Source organism: Schistocerca nitens, chromosome 1, assembly GCF_023898315.1.
Source record: "Schistocerca nitens isolate TAMUIC-IGC-003100 chromosome 1, iqSchNite1.1, whole genome shotgun sequence".
Lineage (NCBI taxonomy): Eukaryota > Metazoa > Arthropoda > Insecta > Orthoptera > Acrididae > Schistocerca > Schistocerca nitens.
This window is the reverse complement of record NC_064614.1, coordinates 252,609,877-252,633,747: the sequence shown is the minus strand read 5'-3', so window position 1 is coordinate 252,633,747 and position 23,871 is coordinate 252,609,877. Positions and strand designations below refer to the sequence as shown.

General features: G+C 41.0%; 1 protein-coding gene across 1 annotated transcript in view; it reads left to right on the top strand.

Annotated features, from left to right (window-relative positions):
- LOC126247407 (parathyroid hormone/parathyroid hormone-related peptide receptor-like) overlaps nt 1-23,237 on the top strand; it is a 335,703-nt gene extending 312,466 nt beyond the window's left edge. The window contains exon 13 of the mRNA XM_049948476.1: nt 22,981-23,237. Coding sequence (XP_049804433.1) covers nt 22,981-23,066 — 86 coding nt within the window. The 3' untranslated portion in view covers nt 23,067-23,237. The remainder of the gene's footprint in view (nt 1-22,980) is intronic.
- The last annotated feature ends 634 nt before the right edge of the window (nt 23,238-23,871 follow it).

The following is a 23,871-nucleotide window of genomic DNA, read 5'->3' as shown; positions in this document are numbered from 1 at the left end:
TCAACTCATAGAAATATCTGGGTTTAACCATTTGTAAGGATGTGTACTGTAATAATCACATAGGTTACAGTTGTAGATAAAGCAGGTGGCAGACATAGGATCATCAATCGGGTACTGTAAAAAGGCAATCAGTCTACACAGGAGGTAACTTACCGAAATACTTACGTGAACATGATAGAACACTGTTAGAGTGGCATTTATTCCAAATAGGACTAACAAGTAGTATTAAATGCATATAAATTTGAAGCACAAAACATAATTAGAGATGCTGCATGGAGTGAGAGAGGCAAGGCTTGTTTATTTCAGCACCACTCCTCTCCCCTTGACAGGGTGTTTGATGGAGAGCTTGATTCCTCCACTCCCCAGACATTTATATTAGTGCTCAAGGAAAACTGGAAAGACCGCATTAGTCTGCCTAACACATACAGTGTGCACATGCTTTCCTTATATCTGTGTTTTGATCCCACAAAAGAATACCACACAATGACTGGTACAACAAACTTAAGTCTAGGAAACAACTTTTTATAATGGTTGCACTAGCTACGAAGTGGCCCACAGTAAGAATCCAATAACACATATGAAGAGGTGAATGTGTAATGGAGTTAGAGCTGTCTAGACCTGTTTCTAAATGTTGTGGCCAGCTGGTAAGAGTGTGAGGAAGAGATACTGCGCACACAGTCATGTGTGAGGGCATCTAACAGTTGTTGGGCTTCTAGCTGCGTCTCCTGACTTCTGTGGCACACCTTGCGACTGTGCACCTGGATCTTGGATGTGGATCTGTGTGGGTCACTACAGTCTCAGCTTACTACCTGTAAATCAGTAGAAGGTGGAAAACTTTAAAATACATACATTTACTATGAACCTTAGGAGTCTACCAATACTGTGTACAGTCATAGTGTAGTTGACATCACATCTATTTTGCCAAACAATGTTCCTGTAGTACAACAGATTTAGTTGTGCATATTTTGTCTGATACCAAAAGTACAACACTAGCTCATTTTACATATGCACAGCAATTTAGTATTAACTGAATATTTTCCATGCTCTCAAATGTCGTGCAAAAGGTTTATGTGTTTCTTTATTTTGGGATCTGAAATCACTTTTTTGATTGATACAGGTTCAGTCAAGACATTAATTAATCAACAGACCTGTCACCAATTAGGTGCATCACATTTTTGCCTGACCCCTAAACAGCCAAAGGATTATAATAGAAAAAACTGCAGTGTTCATACTTGACACAACATGGTTTCATAAAAAATAGCTGTTATAGTGGTTGCCATGTAAGTTCAATAAAACATTCATGTTGAGATGCCTTCATAAACTTTTGCTTTAAGTACTAAGTGATGTAAATATGATTTTTGATAATATTGCTTTAAGTAGAACTGACAACTTCTGTCACAGTAATGTCACATTATCTTAACTACGTCTTAGTTATGCTTACTACCCTGTATCACACTCTGGCCAAACACTATCCCACATCAGTTTTTGAGAATGACTGGAGAAAACCCAGAGAATCAATTCAGTAGGCTACATAGTATAGAGCACATTGAATCTGTGTCAGCTAATGGGTGAGACAGAGATACAACTGTGCTTGAGAAATTCATGGGTCTGTATGTAGCTACAGAGATTTTAAAAGCACAATAAATTTGCAGTCAGCCACAGAAGTATAATCCATCATCAGCAATGATCAGCTACTTTCAAAACTAGCCAGTTCAAAAATGTGTGTGAGTTCTTAAGGGACCAAACTGCAGAGGTCATCAGTCCCTAGACTTACACACTACTTAAACTAACTTAAACTAACCTATGCTAAGAACAACACACACATCCATGCCTGAGGGAGGACTCGAACCTCCAGCAACAGGAGCCGCTCAGTCAGTGACATGGTGCCTCTAACTGCACGGCAACTAGCGTACTTCTAAAAAGAGACTTGTAGATGTACACTCCTGGAAATGGAAAAAAGAACACATTGACACCGGTGTGTCAGACCCACCATACTTGCTCCGGACACTGCGAGAGGTCTGTACAAGCAATGATCACACGCACGGCACAGCGGACACACCAGGAACCGCGGTGTTGGCCGTCGAATGGCACTAGCTGCGCAGCATTTGTGCACCGCCGCCGTCAGTGTCAGCCAGTTTGCCGTGGCATACGGAGCTCCATCGCAGTCTTTAACACTGGTAGCATGCCGCGACAGCGTGGACGTGAACCGTATGTGCAGTTGACGGACTTTGAGCGAGGGCGTATAGTGGGCATGCGTGAGGCCGGGTGGACGCACCGCTGAATTGCTCAACACGTGGGGCGTGAGGTCTCCACAGTACATCGATGTTGTCGCCAGTGGTCGGCGGAAGATGCACGTGCCCGTCGACCTGGGACCGGACCGCAGCGACGCACGGATGCACGCCAAGACCGTAGGATCCTACGCAGTGCCGTAGGGGACCGCACCGCCACTTCCCAGCAAATTAGGGACACTGTTGCTCCTGGGGTATCGGCGAGGACCATTCGCAACCGTCTCCATGAAGCTGGGCTACGGTCCCGCACACCGTTAGGCCGTCTTCCGCTCACGCCCCAACATCGTGCAGCCCGCCTCCAGTGGTGTCGCGACAGGCGTGAATGGAGGGACGAATGGAGACGTGTCGTCTTCAGCGATGAGAGTCGCTTCTGCCTTGGTGCCAATGATGGTCGTATGCGTGTTTGGCGCCGTGCAGGTGAGCGCCACAATCAGGGCTGCATATGACCGAGGCACACAGGGCCAACACCCGGCACCATGGTGTGGGGAGCGATCTCCTACACTGGCCGTACACCACTGGTGATCGTCGAGGGGACACTGAATAGTGCACGGTACATCCAAACCGTCATCGAACCCATCGTTCTACCATTCCTAGACCGGCAAGGGAACTTGCTGTTCCAACAGGACAATGCACGTCCGCATGTATCCCGTGCCACCCAACGTGCTCTAGAAGGTGTAAGTCAACTACCCTGGCCAGCAAGATCTCCGGATCTGTCCCCCATTGAGCATGTTTGGGACTGGATGAAGCGTCGTCTCACACGGTCTGCACGTCCAGCACGAACGCTGGTCCAACTGAGGCGCCAGGTGGAAATGGCATGGCAAGCCGTTCCACAGGACTACATCCAGCATCTCTACGATCGTCTCCATGGGAGAATAGCAGCCTGCATTGCTGCGAAAGGTGGATATACACTGTACTAGTGCCGACATTGTGCATGCTCTGTTGCCTGTGTCTATGTGCCTGTGGTTCTGTCAGTGTGATCATGTGATGTATCTGACCCCAGGAATGTGTCAATAAAGTTTCCCCTTCCTGGGACAATGAATTCACGGTGTTCTTATTTCAATTTCCAGGAGTGTATATCTGGAATCACCAGTGGCTGAGGTTTCACAGTGCATGTCTGTACGAAACACACAGTTTTGGTTGTGAAGCACAAAGCATGGTCATTCTGAAAGGCCATATGCATTAGCAACGCTTAAGGAACCAATTTCCAGCCTTCCTCAGTAATATTAAGTATTATATTAAATTTATTCCCAATGTACCCCAGTTGTGCAGCTACTAAACAGACTTAGGAGCAAATGCTACTGTGCATTCCACTCATGAAAAAGGAAACTTAAATCTCCCTTATGCTTAGCAATATCCAAGCCAGGTTAGTGACTGGTAATACCAGCATATGGACCAGACTAACACACAATTGGGGCAGTTATTTATTCAAATTACTGATAACAGTTGTGGAAACCTTGAGTACAACAAGAACATATTGGACATAATAATAAACAATTTACTTGTCCACCATCTTTTTTAGAAAATTATCATTTGGGAATTACCTGCAGGATGAAAGCAGTAGTGACAGAAAATATATTTCATGCCATTGCAATTGAGTAAATATTAACTTACTAACAGCAGATACACAGCATCTCTGTAGCATAAATGAGGTGGCAGCAATGTTTTTCAAAGTATCAGCTATCTGTCTAATTTACTTGATCAGTTTTAGATGAAATAAACATGAATAGTATTAAGCGGTATAGCCAAAGTTTATTGTTAATGTGGCATACAGATTAAACTGCTGTGATTTCCCCAGCTTTCATTGATGTGTACTGTGACATGTCCACATCCCTGAACGTCCTTCTTCCCAATGGAATCTAGAGAACACAATGACTGCATTAGTGAATGCAGTGGGATTAATTGTGTATTCAAATTAATACTAACACTTGTGCATGCTCAGAGCCCAGTATGAAGGGTGTACTGTAAAAAGTAATAGAATAAGAAGTACTCATCATAACCTATTCCAAAAAAATTCCACATGTCCATATGGAGTAAAGTTTCATCTGGCAATTGACCACAAAACAGGAGTCATTTTCATATCCTCCAACATCACACAACAACAGAGCAATATTGACAAAGCTGGGTACTTTTTCCTCAACATGTACAACTGTGAAATTTATTGCAGATTGTAATGTAGCCGACCAGGAAACACTATAATGATGCAATTGATGCCAATACCGATCGTCATCCTGTTACACAGGTCACATACAAGATACAAATTTTGTAAATTACTGTTATCACTGACATACTTAATTTCACTTGAAAATTAGTTTTTAATAGCCATTATGCTTAAGTAGGTTTGCTTCTTGTTTTAAAATTATCTTTATTTTACATAAAAGTACTTTTACAGAAAATTCTAGAATATCAGTTTGTGGCATCGATAGGTCATATCGACCACACAAATTACGGTCTTTGGAATATTAACTGTCCTGCCGCCATGTTTAATTCCGTCTGCCTTTGTACTTCATGCAGTGTTCATGTGTATCAGTCTTTACGGTAAAATATATGTGTATATAGAAAACTTGGGAACTGTTTATTACATATATTATGATCCATATGCAGAACTCCCATATTGGTGGCCCTGGACAAAAAAGTTCTATGTCTTCTGTAACTTCTGCACTTGTCATATAGAATCAACAGGTTTCACGTCTGACGCCATGGCTACATCACTGAACATTCTTTACGAAGATTTGGAGGCCCAGCTCTTACAACCAGGCCAACACAACCTTCCACCATTGGTTATTTCACAGCTAACAGACAATGATTACGATCTTCGACGAGGATAACATCTACTTTAGCAACTACACAACAACCAAGTGTTACACAGTTATCTCAAACAATTGACTCAGGCTTTGTTTCACTGGATTACACACAACAACAAGTGGAAAGTGAAGTGGACAATCTACTAAATAGTGTGACAATCAATCACTCACATGAAGTTCAAAGGGACTGAAATTCACACACGTGCTTTGATCTTCTATGCATCCTGATGTCGGTTAGAGTAGTGCCGTGTGCAGTGCCGCCATTTGTTCAAAATGCACATGCAGTCAACTATTACCAAGCTATGCAAGCCTTGCCTTCCTCACAGATCAGTAAAAGACATTTTATGCACCCAGTTCGCCACAACAAACTACTGTATCGGCGGCCCAGTTTCGCGACCGTGTGGGTACGAGTACACCCAACATAGCCTCTTCACCCAGCAACATTGTACTGTGACAGTGCAACCACTAACCGGTTTCACCAGTGTTTTATGGTCCTCCCACAAAGGGTGCATGGCCAGTGTGTGCGGAAAACTCTCATTGTTGCCACTTTAAGCTCAAGGCCACCCCCCCTACCCCCCTCACCCATGGGGGGTCTCGATTCTGACCATACAACTGCTCGCTCCTTCCGCAGTACCGTTGCATTTTCCACGCCAGCCTTGCACATCATTCCTGAGTTGGATGATGTCAGTGCTATTCCTACAATTTCCTGTCCAGTTTACAGGCCCTCATTATGTACTGCTCCCCTGTTTCCTCCCACGGTACTGACCGTGCCTGCCACGTCATGATTTTGGGTGTCTTCAGAGACATTACAACCAGCCGTTGTTCCGAACGTGTGTGCTAGTAACATTTCCGCTCCGGTGATGCTGGATCCCAGCATGAACTCTTGTGCAGCGAGACCGCAGGCCTTCCAAGACACGCCAAAGCCACCTTTGTCTCCACCTCCAGGCTGCCTACCCAAGCTACCTCCTCTATATGAGGACAATCGAGTTTCATGGTTTGCACTGGTGGAGCACCTCTTCGAGGTGCATCAAGTGACTGATGACAACTCCAAGTTTCTATGTTTGGTCACACACCTTCACAACCATGCAGATTTAATTTGTGATCTCCTACTTTCGCCTCCACCACCACTGAGGTATGAGTTCACCAAGAAAACAATATTGGATCAACTTGCCTGCTCGCCACAGGAATTGATAATTAAGATTCTGTACGAGGAGCACCTGGGGGACCGCACTCCATCACAACTTTGGTGCCACCTCAGGTTATTCATGAGTGAACACATGATGCCAAACATCACTCTGTGGGTGGTATGGTCTTTCCAGTTACCTACCGACCTACAGATATCCCTACTGCTGCACTCTTTCGAGTCTAATGGTTCTTGCCTATGCACCACAGATCAGCTGTATGTGCTCCTGTGCCAGAAACACCCAGCTCACCCCCATCACTGTGTGACACTACACCTCCTGTTTACTGGCCATCTGCAGGCAGGGGCAGGGCCCATTCTGCTTCCATGCCTTCTATGCTGCCAGGCAGTACTCATTTGCTCTCTCCTCTTTCCAAGCGCTCAAGACTCGCCCACACTCCATACGTCCTGGTTTACATCACAGAACAGATCAACATGGACAAGCCTCCTCTGCTATCACAGTCACAGTCATCGCCACATCTGGCTCATCCATACTGTTGGTTCCACAAGATTTTTGGGGCTGAGGCCAAGAAGTGAGGTTACCTTGCCAACACCCAAATGCCAACCACAGGAACTAAGTGACTCCAAGTCCTGCGGGGAACTTTACATGCGTCCCCTAACATTGCACTCTGTCCGCTCGTCCCCTTGGCAAAGCAGTCGTTTCTACGTGACAGACATTTTATCACAGTTTCTCTACCTAATTGACACTGGCGCTGACGTGTCTATCATACCTTGACCATTGGCTGCTACCGACTTTTCACCGATGAAGATTCTCCTATGAGCTGTCAATGCATCAATGTTGCAAAATGTCGGTTCTGTGAAAGTGATGGAGCACCTACCCCCTTCTCTGCGTTTCCCGTGGACCTCGTACATCGCCAACATCGACGAACCAATTCTCAGTATGAATTTTTTGTCCCATTAGAAGCTCCCCCAGAAAGTAGTCCAGTGTTCAGTCTTACACCACCCGTCTAACTCTCAGATACCATGTTCCAGCACCCATGCTCCTCGTTCCACTTCCGCTGCAACATCGGATTTGGTTCACGAGTATTCCACCCTCGTCACTAACCTACTTTCAGAATACAACTTAGTGGTGCACCTCTGCTGGGAGAACGATGAGCTGAAACAACGCATTGCTCACACTTACAACGAGCTCGCTGCGGCCTGCACCTCACTATTGAAACTGCAATACACAGTTCCTTCACCAGATCAAACTTCATTGCCAAGCATCAGTCTGAACACTCATCAGGTTAGTTCAAAAACATTCATTGCGTATGACAATTCATGTTCAGTGACCCGTGCACCATCCAAGTGCCCACTACGTGCAGTGCCTCATGTTTCAAACAGTGTCTCTAATAACAGTTGCTTGCACAGGACGACCACGCCCACTACACAGGCAGCCGGCCCACTTGTTGATAAACATTCCCCCTCTCCCGCACGCCAGCCAAACAATTCGGTGGCCATCGCTGTCCCTTGTGCGACACCAGCGCCTCTCTTGCCCGCGCTGGTTACCCGAGGCGAAGTTAACAACAGACTGTCACTGCATGCCCCACTCCGCTCTGTGCTGCGCGTGCAGCCGACTTCTACAAACAAGTGAATGCCACACTCGTGTAGTAGGTATGTGACTTTCGTGCTGCCTTTTCCCACTCGTGCTAATGGCTACGCCTCATCGCACCTCACTCATCCCAGAACTCCACGTCAGAATGTTACTCAGCCTCAAGTGCAATTCTCAGTTTCTTCTATCACCAATGGAACAACACACAAGATAATTACCACTACCGGCCGTCATATTAGACACAAGTTTAGATGCCTCAACCCCATTAAGTTGCATGCAGCCTGGCAGCAAATTAACAAACTTCTGGAGGCAGGCATTCTACAGCCATCAGACAGCAATTGGTCTTCACCAATTCACCTCGTCACCAAACACGATGGTTCTTTTAGAATGTGTGGTGTGATTGCAGACATTTAAATGCTCACACTGTCATGGACAATTACCCCGTGCCAGACATAAACAATTTCACTCATATGTTATCAGGTGCCACAATCTTCAGTGTGACTGACTGCAAATGTGCTTACCACCAGTTCCTGTAGCACCGGAAGACATTCCAAAGACCGTGATCATCACACCACTCAGTTTGCTCCAGTACAGCTTCATGCCATTCGGTTTAAAGAATGTGGCACAAACATGACAACATTTCATCGACTCAGTCTTACGACGATTCGAGTTCTGTTTCGCACACCTGGATTACGTACTCATTTTCAGCAAATCGACTGAAGACAACGAAGATCATTTACCCCAGGTCCTGCAGACTTTGGCATCCAATGGTGTCGAGGTCAACAAAGAAAAATTCCAATTGCATCAGTCTTCTGTGACATTTTTGGGTTACACTGTCTCCACAGATGGAATACAGCCTCCCAAATCCCGCGTGCAGGCTATCACATCTTTGCCACCCCCCAGCTGCGTACAAAGAACTCAGACGTTTCCTAGGTACTATAAATTACTAGCGCCGTCACGTACCTTCTGTCACTGCAGTGCAGGCCCCGCTGACGGACTCCCTCTCTGGCAAACAAACTTCGGGCATTAAACCAGTCCATTGGACTGAACCCATGCTAGAGGCTTTCAGGCCTCTTAAAGCTGCCTTAGCTCACATAGTAATACTCACCACCCTGATCCCTCTGCCGATTTGTTCATCGCTACGGACAACGGCGACATCGCGTTTGGGGCAGTATTACAACAAAGCAAAGGTGACACAGTTTCACCACTTCATTTATTCTCCAAAAAACTGTCTACACCACATAATAAATATTCCGCTTTCGATAGAGAGCTTCTGGCAGTGTACGAGGCCATCAAACATTTCCGCACTGACATTGAGGACCATCTTTCTTCATTCTTACTGATCACAAACGGCTGGCGGACGCCTTCTGCAAACCACTGCTACAACTGTGGATGAAATAAACTTGAGTAGAATTCTGCTATGAATAGTCCAAATATTTTGTGAAGCACTACATGCCTCATCAGATGTTTATCACCATTTCCACCTATGGCACAAGTTTAACCACAACAGTAGTTTACAGTTTGTTTGTGGACAAAGAAAACTCATGACTGTTTCCCAACTTTACAATCAGCTTGGCACACTTACTGTAGTAAATGTGTAGTATACTCTAAGAAGAGTGCTATATTTTAGGTATGTGCATCTATACATCTGTGGACCCCATAAGCATCAGTCAAGAAGAAAAGAAAAAGGGTATGAATTTTTAAGGTCAAAAATATATCCTCTCCAGTCAATTAGGACTTTCTCAATCTCTATGGGGTGCACCACAGTTAGCATGGTTGCACAATATTGTGTCAAACTGTGGGGATGAGGCCTGACTTTGTTCAATCCTAGGCCACTTAAAAGTCAATTCTGGTGGGTAACTTTAGGTTTGTTTGGGGAGTTCTCCCCATATTCATCTAGTTAGGAATGTCTATCCTAGGAAATACTTTACTCCAACAATCCAAAAAGTATGGTTTTTAAAACACATTTTATTCAACTTTAATTGTATCAGTCAACATTAAATATGTAAGATATGAAAATAACATGACCAGGTTTGAAGTTTTACAAGCAAACAAAGTTTTATATAAGGTGCCACCCAAAATATCCCAGAAAGTTATTGTAAAAATCAGGAAACTATACTTACGTCCTAATGTCCTCTGTCACCTTCAAAGTAGTCACCTTTGGCATGTATGTAATGATCCTAATATTGTTCCCATTTTTGGAAGCATTCCTGGAAGTCTGCCGGATGAAGGGTGTTCAGGATCTATTGCGATTCCACTTGTATGTCTTCAGCCGTGCCAAAACATAGCCTTTTCAGTGCAATTTTCACCTTCAAGAACAGATGGAAGTCACATAGGGCTAGATCTAGTGAGTAGAGCGGGTGGGGGCTATTGCCATGTTATTTCTGGTCAGGAATTCCTTCATGGTGAGAGAGGTGTGCACTGGTGCATTGTCATAGTGCACCAACCAGTCTTTCTTTTTCCACAACTCTGGCCATTTGCACCTAACATTTTCTGTCAGTTGCCTCAAAACCTCACAGCAAAGATGTTCATTGACAGTCTGACCATGTAGAAAGAACTCCTTATGCACAGTTCCCTGAATGTTGAATGAAATGATCAGTGTTTACTTCATGTTGCTGCAAACTTTATGAGCTTTTTTTCAGCCTTGGAGAAGAAGGTGTTTTCCATTTTGATGACTGCTGCTTCATTTCAGAGTCATAACTGTATGCCCAAGTTTCATCACCTGTTACAACTCTGCATGAGAACTTCGGACACTCTTGAACTCTTTGTTGTAGTTTAGTGCCCATCTGAATCCTGAGGTTTCATTGGTCAATGCTAAGAAGCTGAGGGACAAACTTTGCTGCAACTCATCTCACATTTAGTTCAATGGCTAGAATTCGTTGACATGTACCACGTCTGTTACAAACATCCTGAATTGTCTGCCTTCAGTCTTCATGAATCATGTCATGCACTTTCATGATTATTTCCAGTGTTATGCACATTGACCATCAACCAGAATGTTTTTCATCTTCCACAGATTCTTGGGCTTCCATGAAGCACTTTAACACCTCAAATGTTCTTTCTTGACTGAATGCAATCTAACCAAATGTCTCCATCAGCGTTTGGTGGGTTTCAGCTGCAGTTTCCTTCAACTTGAAACAGAGCTTAATGTAAATTAATTGTTACTTTAAGTTGTACTTCTATGTCAGAAATCTATTGTAATGAAACTAAAGAAAATTCCATAAAATTAGATTACATGAATGTATCTTCTTGGTTGTAGCTTCAGTTTATACTATATATGAATACGTTACAGTCCCTAACTCACTTTCACAATGCCAGCATGGCTATTATGTGTTTTAGGTAAAAATGTATATCTCCAAAAGTATTGAAGTTATTGATTTGAATTTTAACAGCATGATTGTGTTATCCATAGCATTTGGTGTACTACGTATGAAAAAGATTGATTAATATTAAAAAGTACTTCTACAGGTTCACAGAGAGTACTGTATATGTAACGTATTGCATGCAGCGTTAAGCAAGTATACAGTTAGCTTGGCCCAGTAGCCAGCATCAGCATGAATACCAAATCTGCTTTCCTCCCGGCTCCACGGCGAGCTACACTTCCAGTGCAGGATGACAACTCGTAATAATTTGAAATGTTATGCTATGTCATATCACAGAGTTCTGAATGATTCACTATATTTTTGGCACCCAAAGGGGGCTTTGATTTGATTTCGTTCTCACGTTTTTGCTAGTGTGAAAACATTTAAATTTTCAGACATGATTCAGAAAGAATTCCTATTTCTCTATTAGAATATGCTAAGCTTTTTGAGTATGATGTCAGGTGTATGGATAGAGAGTTTTTGTGCTGAATGCATTGCAAATGTGAGTATGAAGTACACATAGCAATTGCTAGTGTATTTAGTTTTGGTTACCATAGCCTTCTATGTATTTTGTAAGGTAGCTTTAGAAAATATCGTTTGTTTCTCGGAGTATTCTGTTCCCCATTTTCGTTGTTCTGTTTGTAGCTACCAGCATTGCCATCAGCATTGTATTGTCTGTATTTGCACTTTCTGTTGAGTGCTTTAAGTTTGTGGTTTCTGTTTTTCTATGCACCTGAGATCTGGGAGATTGATAGATATGGAAACCGATAGGACACTGGAGGAGAGTTTCGATGTGGGTGAGGAAGTGCCATGCACATCTGTGGGGAGTATACAAATTGAGAGTACACTATAAACCATCAGGCCAATGGAGGAGAGATCAGGTGTGAATGAGGAGATGGCTGGCACATCTGTTTGCCATACACAAAGTCAGAGTCCACTGGATGGAATTTTCGTGGTATTAGAAAACCACACATTGTTGATAATCACCACAAGTGAGGGAAATAAAACACGATTTGAAAGACTGGAAGCCAAGATAAAATTTTGCATTCAGAAGCTTAATGGGCAGACTGCTGAAGTTGAGCACGAATTGCTTAAAAAAAACGAAAAAGATATGGACAGAAATCACCAACAGCCTGGATAAAGAGAGCAAACAGTGTGAAATGAAGGTCAACAACTCATAAATGAGATAAATGCAAAGATGACAGACATGTCCATCTGTATGGATGAGAAAAGTAAATAGCCCAAGGAAACACAAACACAAGTGTCCATCCTTGAGCAAGAAATGTCTGAAATGTGACAAGGTAATGTCCTTGTAATGCAGGTCATGTCAGCGAATTTGCAGACCACATTCTTGATTCACGTGGTGGACATACCACTGGTCAAGTTTGGTCAAACGTGCAGTACCCAGTTGAAGGCATACTTAAAGAATTTAGATGCCTATCTGCATGTGAAAGATGGAAGGTAATGCTTTCCTCGTTGCATGGCAGACTCCTGACCAGGAGGAGGCTGCCTGATCTGATGTAGAAATTTGCAGGAACAGTAGTTACAAGGATTTCTGCATTCAGTTTCTGGCAATGTAATGTAACATGGCCACAAAGGTAAGTGCAAAGAGAGCATATATCAGGGACAGTATTTGTCGCACAGTCATGCCAATCCATGGCAACACATACTGCTCATTTTTTTGTTCTGTTGGGATACTTGAACAACAAAATGACAGGTGAGGAATTGTGTAGTGTGATATGCTCACATTTTCCTGCTCAGGTACAATGAGCACTCATCAGAGCACTGCCAAGAAAACAGTTCCTTGGTATTTTAATGTCTTTGGATGTCATTGAGGAATACGAGTGCTGAGGGATGGTACATGCTAACACAATGAGGGAAGAAAACAGGGTGTTACAAAGGTTTGTACCTCAGAATGACAGGCAGAATTGGCACAATAACAGACAAAGGAGAGAAGAAGGGAATAGACAAGAGTGAAATAGACACCATGGGCCACACTAGGGAGAACAGGGCAGGAATGAAGTGCTAGATCACAGATACTACATGAATTGCATACAAACATCACATAACAACAAAGGCCTTGAGAGTGATGGAGCTTCACCACCACTGGCCCCACCTCAGGTAGTTCTCAGAAAAAGAGAACAGTCGGTGTCCCATCTTTGAGATAACCATGGAAGGAATTAAGACAAGAGCATATCTGGATTCTGGGTCAGAAGTGACAGCATTTTCAACATGTTTTTACGTGATACTGGTAGAAATAGGCAGTAAATTAGATCAGATACCAGTAAGAGGAATCTCTCTAATTCCTGCTTTTGAAGCAAAAAGGTTGAAGGTAGAAAATCAGGTCTTGGTGTTGGTAAGCAACAGAAGAAGTGGCTTCCAGGTGAATTCAGTTGTCATCTGTGGGTTGGCACTCAATTTTATAATCGCTAATGATATACTCTCGAGTAGAGTGGTGATCATCAACTGGAGCAGTAAAACCATGGTAAATTTGTACAAAGATCTGGTTGCATGGGGTACAGATAGCACTGAGGGCACAATTAATTTAGTACAATGGAAGGAGGCTGAGGAAAGTTCATAGGCGGGCCACAGTAGCTAGAAGGTGATTTGTTAGAGGAAACATGCATTCCAGATGAAGTGAGTATGCTATCCAAAAGTTGTGATGAGAATTCAATGAACACTGCCAACTAAAGAGACAACTAAAGACATGATGCGGCTGGTTGTGGGTTAAAGACCATTGCCCATGAGCCTTTAGGATTTAGACTGACAGAGGCTGTTAATGAGTACATTCCCATGACACCCCAAGTCACCCATGTGACTACAGAAGACATGTTCCGAAAGGAACATAATAACATGCAGAGAGAGAGCACAGTCAAATGCCGTGACAATAAGGGTGCTGATATAATGACAAAAGTTGAAGGTGAAGCCCGCACAGCAACTAAGAGGCTCATGTGAAGCAGAGAATGTGAAAGAAATTGCAGAGTGGCAGAGAAGCACTGTGATGTGTGCTAGGGAAGTACAAGTATAGTACTTGTATATGACAATTAGCCATTAGTAGAATATAATGCTGTTCCATCCATGGTTGAAAAATTTGTGGAAGCCAGGCAGTTTCCAGTGAACCGCAAGTGTTTCTGTGCATCAAAGTGGTGATGTAAATTGATCACAACTCACGCAGAAACAAGAAACATGGTAGATGGCTTCCTGTGTACAGACGATCAGCCAGAAGTGGGTGTGGAGAATGCAGACGCTGATCCAACTGGAATACTTAGAAAAAATATATAAGTTGGCCTATAACTGAGCCAGGAGTGGAGAGAGGGAATGGAGAAAACAATCATGGAATTCAAGGGTACATTCTCGTTCCTACTGGGAAGGTTTTAGAAAGTGGTCCACAAATTTAGAGTAATGTGTGATCAGCTACCAATAAGAAAAAGATACTCAGTGGCCTGGAAGCACACCAGGAAACAATACAGGGGATGAAGCCCAAATTAAAGGTTATGTTTCAAGTAATAATGGTAAATTTACCCTTTCTGCAGTAGAAGCACTAACAAGAGTAGCTGTCAGGAATGTCACCTCAGAAAATTGTCAAATGTATGGAGAGCATCATAGAACGAGGGTGGCAGAATGAAGCTCCTTTGGAAAATTCAGTGCAGTAGATGAAAATTTCATTAAATGACAATAGTGGCAGTGATAATGACAATGAAACTGACATTTCAAGAATCCATCTTAGCAACCTTAGCAACAAGAGTGATTTCAGAGGGTTTTTTCCATTATCCCCAAGGAAATGGAGCACAGGAGATACAGCTGTGGTTTTGGTGGGCACAATTTATGTCAGTAACTAACTACATAACAAAATCATATCATTGAAAATTTTGAAATTTTAATCATCTCAGGAATTCAGTCAGTATCATTCAAATTAAATATTACTGTTTACAGTATAACTGCTGTAATATGGAGACCCTGTTATTGGTATTGCTTTTGTTCTTTCTAAACAGTTTCCCCACCATGATGAACACACTTAATCTTATTTTTTGTTGTGTTAGAATGAAGTAGGCAGATTAGAGAAATTAAATAGTTTTATTACAAACCTGTAGGATCTGTTTCTCATGTTGAAACCATATAGGCACCCGATTAGTATTTTATGCATGAGTAGACCATTATTCATCATATTTGACTCAAATTATCTCACATTAGAGCTCTCTGACAGAGTTCTGGTTTCAAACTTATGAAAATGTGATGTAAGCTTAAGATTTCATTCACTTAATATATTCGCCTAATTTCAGTAACAACCAAGTTTCCCACATGTTGAAAATTCAGAAACATTTGTAAAATGTCTTTATATCATCTCAATAATTTGTTGCCCCAGGCAAAGCTAAAATTGAACATAGCATAACTCTTTCAGAAAATATTGATGCTTTTACTTATTTATAAAATGAATAGTTTGTTTGAGTGAGTTGAATGAAATGTAAGATTATGCATGTGTTCCATGTTTGATGTGGAACTGTATTCCATGCCTCTATGTGCTCCTGCTGAAGTGTCAGTCCTTAAGTATGGACAGACTATAGTAGATGTACTGCACTTGTGTAACTCAATGTTTTCTTTCTTTATTTATTTAACCTCATCTAATTAGAGCCATCATGCCCTCTCTTACATTGGACTGGGATTTTGCACATACAGTACCTTGTTTACATCATAGTTCCTAAAGAATAACAATTTTAATATGACAGATAATATTAAAATGATCTGAGTGTCTGAAATGGCAGTGTTGGTAAATAATACTGCCAGAGTTAGGACTACTGCAACTGCCACTAATAGTGATAGTAATGATAATTTAATAATAATAACAATAACAATAATGATAGTGGTAGTATAAAAAGAATTTAAAGGTGTACAAGATAGACATTGTCAGATATGGCAAGTCCAGGGGAAAGGAAACTTAAGGAGATGCACCAGCTAAGAATACTGCAAAAAGATGAAGACCTAATTGAAAAGAAGAATGTACAAAGTAAAGAGCGCATACAGGAACAATGGTAATCCTTATTGTTGCATTAGTAGGAATGTCATTTACTGTCTTGTGAGGCTGGAGATGTTATTCAATTCTTTACTATAATGTGGGAGGCTGTTCCAGAGTTAGATTCCTGCTACTGAGAAGTATTTTGAAAAAGTGGCTGAATGATGAAGGGGGAAGGTGTTTCTGCCATGTTGTTCAGATAAGAGTATTAAGTTTGAGGAGAGATATGAGGGACAGTGTTCATTATAAGACAGTAGAGGGTATGGAAATCTCTGTGCTTGTCTGCATGCAGCTGGAACAGCTGTGCATAGCTGATGAATTATGATCAAAGATTCAAACATCACAGATATTACAAACACATAACAAGATATTACAAACACATAACCAGTTCCAGGCCCCATATACTTTCCTGAGAAAGACGTTATAGGATAACATTGCAGTAACCAGTAATTGGCAGTATACATGTTTCTACAAGTTTCTTTACAAGCACGAGAGGGAATAGCTTTTTATATTTTGGTAGGGCATGGAGAGATGCTGATACCATCTTGCACATTGAAGTTATTGCTCATTACAATTTAGATTTTCATCTGCTATTACTTCTAGACTCTTTGCTGAATGAGAGAAATTGATATTTGACCCATTTAGGGTTAAAGATGGTAGGGATTCCTGGTACCTCAGGCTAATGAGCTTACAATGACGAGCAAGTATTGCTTGGATTTTGGGTGGGTTGATGTGCCCATCTCGAAAGTGCACATGGGTTGGTACTGAAATTCGCTATACCTGTCTTCAGGTTTATTGATTTTGCACTTAGATACAAGTGGAGGTTTTTGGTGTACATGAGGCATTTGGAGCAGGATAAAAGAGATGGCACATCATTTACATACAATGAAAAGAGTATAGAATCTAATGCCAAAGCCTGGGCGATGCCTGATACTGTTTGCCTCCCTTGTGACTTTATAGTGCTGGACATGACGCATTGCTGGTGAGATGCCAGCTATAAGCTAAACCATTGCACTGCACTTGGCAAGAAATTTAGTCTGCTAAGTTTGGCAAGTAAAATGTCAAAGTCAGCAGTGTAAAGCCTTTGTTGAAATCTAAGAAGCACACAGTAGTTGCCTCTAATGCATCCACAGCAAGCTTCAGGTCATCTGTTACCTTTATTAAGGCAGATTTTGTGCTGTGATGTTTACAGAAACCTAATTAGTATTTGTGTTGTAGGTTTTTTGTAGTTAGTAAGCCTTGGACAGTGCAGGAAGAATGCAAATAGGCTGGTAATTAGAGGCTGCTGTGGCAACATCCTTTTTAGATAGTGGCTTACCTAATCACTGTTTCCAGGCCTCAGGGAAAATGATTTTGGTTAAGGAGTGGTTGAAGACATCAGTTATGGTGGGCAGTAATGGGTCAATAATAAGCTTCATCATTTGAAGTCTGGGGCCATTATGTCTAGTAGATGCTGATCTCATATGAATGATGGCATTTTTCAAGATACTGCAGGACCCATGCTTTAGATAGAATTTTTTGTGGCTACAGTCATTTACCTCCCTTGAAGTAATCAATAGTCTCTCTTTCATTTGTCATACAGTTTGGTGGTAGGTAATGTGAAGTACTGGTTCAATTCTTTGTCCAGGGAAATGGGATCAGCCCGCAGCTTTCACTTTGATTAGACCAAGGTCACGCAGGTGTTTCCATAAGGGTAGCTGGTCTATTTCTGTTGTCAGTTAATGTATGGACAAGCTTCAGTTTTGCTTTTCCCGTATCTTGAGTGACTCTACCTCACCTCTGCTTGTAAGCAATATGATTTTCAGGCATGTGGCATAGTTTGTATGCCTGATGTACAGTATCGCTGAGATTCATGAGCTGTTTTAGTTCTTCAGTTAGCCAAGGTGCAGGTTTCTTTCTTAATTTTCCAGTCTTTAGGGGAATATATTTGTCACAGACTTGTGTGAGTTTGTTAGTAAACCCATGAAGCTTTTTGTTTATGCCTGAGAAATGAATAGAAGATGTCCCCAGACTGTTTCTTGTACTTCAGTTGTAATTTCAAATAAATTAATGCATTTGAAGCCTCAGTATGCAGCAGCTGCAGTTTCTTTCTGGGATATTCTAGTGAGTACATCATGAAAATCATTAATGGATGGACGTGCCAGATGCAGATATTTGAGGGGTAAAAATTACTCTGTTTGAGAAGTTCATTGCAAGTATATCTAGGAGAACATGAGTGCTGTTCATGCGATGGTGTGGCATCATGAGATATTATGCAGTTGCGGCTGTTTAAAATCTGCATCACCGGTACAGCAGTGATGGCTGAGCAACTTCTTGGTGGTGCTGCACACCATGACATAAGCACCATTGCAAGGAGAGTGTGTTGCAGCACCACACATTGTCACATCATTTGAGCCAAGGAGACAAGGACTCTGGTGTTGGAGAGCAAGTAGGCAACAAGCAGTTGTCAGATGCCTATAGAGGATTTGACTGCATGCTGTGGCTGCCATAATATGGCAGCTGCAACAAGGAGGAGAGAGCTGATCAAATACTTACTGTGGCTAAGTGCAGTTCACTTCAGGGCTAACTTGTAACAACAACAACTGTACATGTAATAATTTTTTTCTTCTGACTTTCTTTAAATTAGTGTAATCAATGTTCTGATTTCATTTCTTTTTCTTTTCATGCCATGATGTTAAAGGAACTGTAACCAATTTTCGATGTGAATATTAATGTTTATGTCAAATTGCAAGCAATATTATAACAAAATGGAAATGTAAGAAATGTTGAAACTGTTGTAAGATGTTAAAGTTGTATTTATGCGCCTGGTCCATACGTAGGCAATGTATTAGGATATGTAGAATGTAAAACCTTTGGTGAATACCCTGACTGTAGGGGAGCGGTAAAAGGTGGATGGCAGGCGAGCGCAGGAAAGTGCACACGGGCGTGGCACGGCATAACGGGCTCAGCAGTAGTAGTCGGAGTTGGGCATCGGTCTGAGAAACACGCTCTGGATCGAGGAGGCCCCCCTGGAAAACGTGATTTCATTGAGCCTCGGATGTGCCGTTTCCGACGCCTATACAGCATGGCAATATTCCTTAGGCACTAAATGGAAAAATATTGCGACGCTATGAAGAAGTAAAGTGCCGATACATCAAGAGCCATAGCTGTGATTGTATGTGTGCTTTGCGCCTCACCATCTCGCCGCCCGCCAACCGCCGCATCGATACGAACAGGTTGAAACTTTTAGTACTGTATTCGTGTGGACCAGTGTTACTTTTGTTCCTGACTGTTCAATAACAACTTAACTTTTACCAGAATTGTCCTATCATTTAATTATCCTCATCCCTAACCTAGACAGGGTCCTTTCCACATGTTGTGCAATCCGAGTGTCCCGAAATGAAGATTTAAGGTTTATGTTGATAAGAATTACCTGCAGACCTATCTATGTTAGAATGATGTTTAAAGAACTTTGTTGTTAATGAAAATATAAGCAAAGAACAAAGGTCTGACAAAGTTGGAAGATAATTTTGGAATTGGTTTAGTAATGAAGTTTAGTTAATTTGAGACACAAATAATAGTAGTTAAATGAGCAGGTAATAAGAGAAAAAGAGTAGTAACTCATGTATTGGAAAACTTGAGTGCTTAATGAGTTCAATAGTCAAAGAATTTCAATACAGTGACCATAACAGTTTCAAGGTCCCCCCCCCCCCCCCCCCCTGTTTCTTTTCTATTCATTTAAATTCTGAAGTGTACTGAACTGATTTGACCAGCAAAGTTAAAGTCAATATAAAATCAAAATTTATTAGTGTTTTACCTTTTTCAAAATTGACATTCTATGTGTGTTTCGAAAGTGCTGTTTCTAGGGTAACCTATGCCCAATTTTAATCAGATCAATAGACAGTACGAAGTTTGTAGTAAACATTGTAGTGTATTGTTGTGTATTTTTGGCTTGTCCATATTAGTACAGAAAGTGAAATTATTAGTTCAGTAGATTTTCTGGTTCTAAAATCTACCATAGTATGCAGTGTTGTTACGTGTTGTTTTGTAAGAACGTGCACCAACTTGTACTGGGAAGAAACTCAGTTAATGCCTAATTAGGCTGGCGACCGTATTATTAACAATTTGGTAGCATCTGCTGTGTTGTTTCTTGTCCGTCCTAACATGTAGTTGCACTTCAGACTTGCTTGACATATCATTGTTGTTACTGAGTGGGTAAAAGTCTGATTTTGCCTCCATTCAGGTACACGCGGTCAACATATATACCAAAATCCTTTCTTATAAAGTGAAGCCCGTCAACTTACCATAGTACAGGCTTTAATAAGTATCATGCGCGATAGCGTAGTGTTACAAACTGACTGGTCTTTTCCCCCAACAGAACCTGGAGGCAGCGAAGTAGGGAAGTACATCGTAAGATAGGGCTGTTCTCTGCCAGTTGGGTGTCAACTGATCATATAATGAGTCAGTTGTCAGCTGTTGTATGTAGTGAGCATAATTCAGTCTGATTGGCACATTATATTAACGGCAGTCACTGTTTGATTTGTGACCACATGTGTGAACTGTACAGATGCAATAGCCAAGTTTGTGTATCACCAGTGCATTTCGCCCCCTTTCAGTTTGAAGTCATCTGACTTTTCAGTCATTTTTATGTAACAAACATGCACCTTATTTAATTGCCAGGCTTTACCTCAATTTTGAGAAAGGTTGTCTAGTGCAGTGGCTGTATTAATAAATGTTTTGACTGCCTGCGCATTTCTCCTGAGCTTCCATTTTATATGTTCCCGCATGGGCAGACGTTGTTTATCTAGATTATCATATATTTCCTTTTAAAATTACTGTGAATTTCATTTTAAAATTTTAAGTAGGATTTTCTCCTTGCTCAATTGACAAGAAAAGCCGAACTCATCTATTATATTTTCATGAGGTGCTTGGTTCAAATGATGACAATATGTAATGCTGCAACACTCTCTTCAATTGGCCAGTCTTCTGTTTCTGATTTAAATTACTGATGCATTTGTGAGCAAGTTATTATAGAATATTTAACATGTTTGGTTAAGGTTATGGTGTTGTGTTGGTATTCTTTTGTAAATTCCTTGCACAAATAGATTCAATTCTGACTCTTCTATTATCTTTCAGAAATTATCATGTCAAGTTTGATATGAATTATTCAATTATTTCAGTTATTTGTTACTATGGTTTTAATTTCAATTGATGTTAATAGTGAATAGTGGACGACAAACCAATCTTGATACTAAAATTAACATCCCTATCTCAACCAATGCACCACAAGACATACCCACATGAGACATATGTGACAGTTACACAGAGAAGGGTTTTTTATCATTAGGTACTGAAAATGACATGGGTGCAGAACTTAAGAAGACTGGCCAGTTGAAGAGAGTATTGCAGCACTACACATTGTCATCATTTGAACCAAGCACCTCATGAAAATCTACTATTTGAGTTCAGCTTTTTCTGTTGATTTATGTGATGATATAGATTCTCTGTCAGTTTCCCTTGTTGAATACTTCCTATCCTAAGTCACACATAATATGTATTGTGTATCAGTTACATGTGTGAAGGCATTTTGTTGATGAAAACAAAACCTATATGAGTAGCCCATTTTGAGTGTCATGTCTCACATAGGTTAACTCTTACATAGAAGATAACAGCAACCAACCACTTCTTATGGTGCTATTTATTTATTTAAATAGTGCTGTTACCACTTTTGAACTAACAGGTTCATCTTCAGATGGCTAGTTCATGTAAAATGTATCTTAATGTGAACTAGCCATCTTATGTTGAACCTCTCACTTTGAAACTGGTAATGGCACCATTTAAATGAATAAATACCAATGTAAAAAGTGGCTGGTTGCTGTTATCTCTGTGTAAGAATCAGCCTGTATTTTGCATACAGACACAGGCACAGAATGTCAGTTTTTGGCAAAGTAGCATGACAGGTCTCAGTTTCCATGATTTCACCATAAAGATCAGAATTCACATTCTTATTTTTGGAAAGGAAGTTAATGAACACAGTGATCTTTCAGTTTTGTAATAAAGTTCAAATCCAATATACATGTCTGAGTCTAGTCTTTCACTGTGATACAAATGCACCAGTTTCTTGATGCTTTCTGATATAAGAAGGGTATCACATTTCATCATCTATGACAATCCTGTCCAAGAACTCAAAGCTATCATCACAACATCACTGGAGAGACAACATTCTTTAACTCTCACTTGCCACATACTTTTTCAAACAATATTAAAACGTTTTGTGGCAATTTTTTGTAGCAAAGACGGAAATTCCTCCAGTATATAGCTGCCAAATTTTTAAACTAGAATATTGATTCTCCACAAAGCCTTGCTGCAACTTCAGAAGGTTCATTGATGAGAGATGGCTGGCCAATGTTGCTTCATTTTGCTTATCTTCATCTGCCTAATATACTTGGTAGATTTTATAATTAATTTTGTTCCAAAGTATCTTCTGCATAGTGAAACATTAAGATCTAGCGTAATATAAACTGGCATTTTCAGCCACATCAGTGGTGAGTGTGCAAGTGATGAGGATGTACTAAGAGTAGCATCCAAGATCTCTCATACCTATGTATTTATCTACTGCAATGTATGACATCATATGTTTTATTATTGTAACGTATTTATGGCACTTTTTAGGTAATCCTAATATTCAAACTCTGATAAATAGGTGAACACATTTATTTAACTACTCCGATGTTGTGCATTTTAATAAAAGATTTATAGGTCTTTATTGTCAATGAAGATTATGTTAATTAAGGTTTCTAACTTTTGCAGTTCACAGATGTAAAATCCCTCTTGTGGTGTACCCAGCAGCAGTCAAAACTCAGGATCAATACCAGTACAGCACATGGTGTAAATGAAATGAAGATAACAGCCAGAAGACATCTTACAAGGATGAGGTTGTGCTGCATTTTATTGAGACACATGGAAATCCGTATGTTCAGGATATCATTTCCCTCGTTAAATAAGAAATTTGTGCAGCTATTATGAGAGACTATAATATTGATTAATTTACAATTGATTACTAGCAAGCATATGAAAAAATAAATGCCGGCAATTGAATTGTGTTTATGGCTAGTGATATTTAATACAGTTCTTGAAAAAAATCATATTTGAAATGATGGTGTGAAAGAAAAAAATCCCTTTATTTACATCTGTAAAATTAATTATTTAGTAAGATGCATATCCCACATTTTGGGTTTTATGTAACATTAAAACCTACACAGCTTACCTAGGTCCCACATCACTCTTCCTTCTGGCTCAGAGGAGAGATGATATGTTGAAATAAAAACGTGTTTAGTTTTAAGATGGCAGTTTCTTTTAGCAAAAATTGAATTCTGCAATGGAACTATAAAAAAATCTCTTTTCAAGAAGTAGGGAGATCAGTAGCATTGGGTTTGAACAACTCTGAGAGCAGATGACAAGTGTGTGGGGTATTGCCAGTGTGAGGAGGTAAAAGGTTCATGCAGCAGGTTTTGGGATGGACCTAATGTTTTGAGTTGTTGGACGTCATGGTGGAGTTCTCAAATGTTATTATAATGGTAGGTTCATGGTGGAGATGTCAAAAAGTTGGCAGAAACCTGCTCAAATCTGCAGGGGTATCAAGCTTGTCAGCAGGGGGGATGTAATGTTATTCCAGTCTCTCAGTACTTCTCTACTCCCATC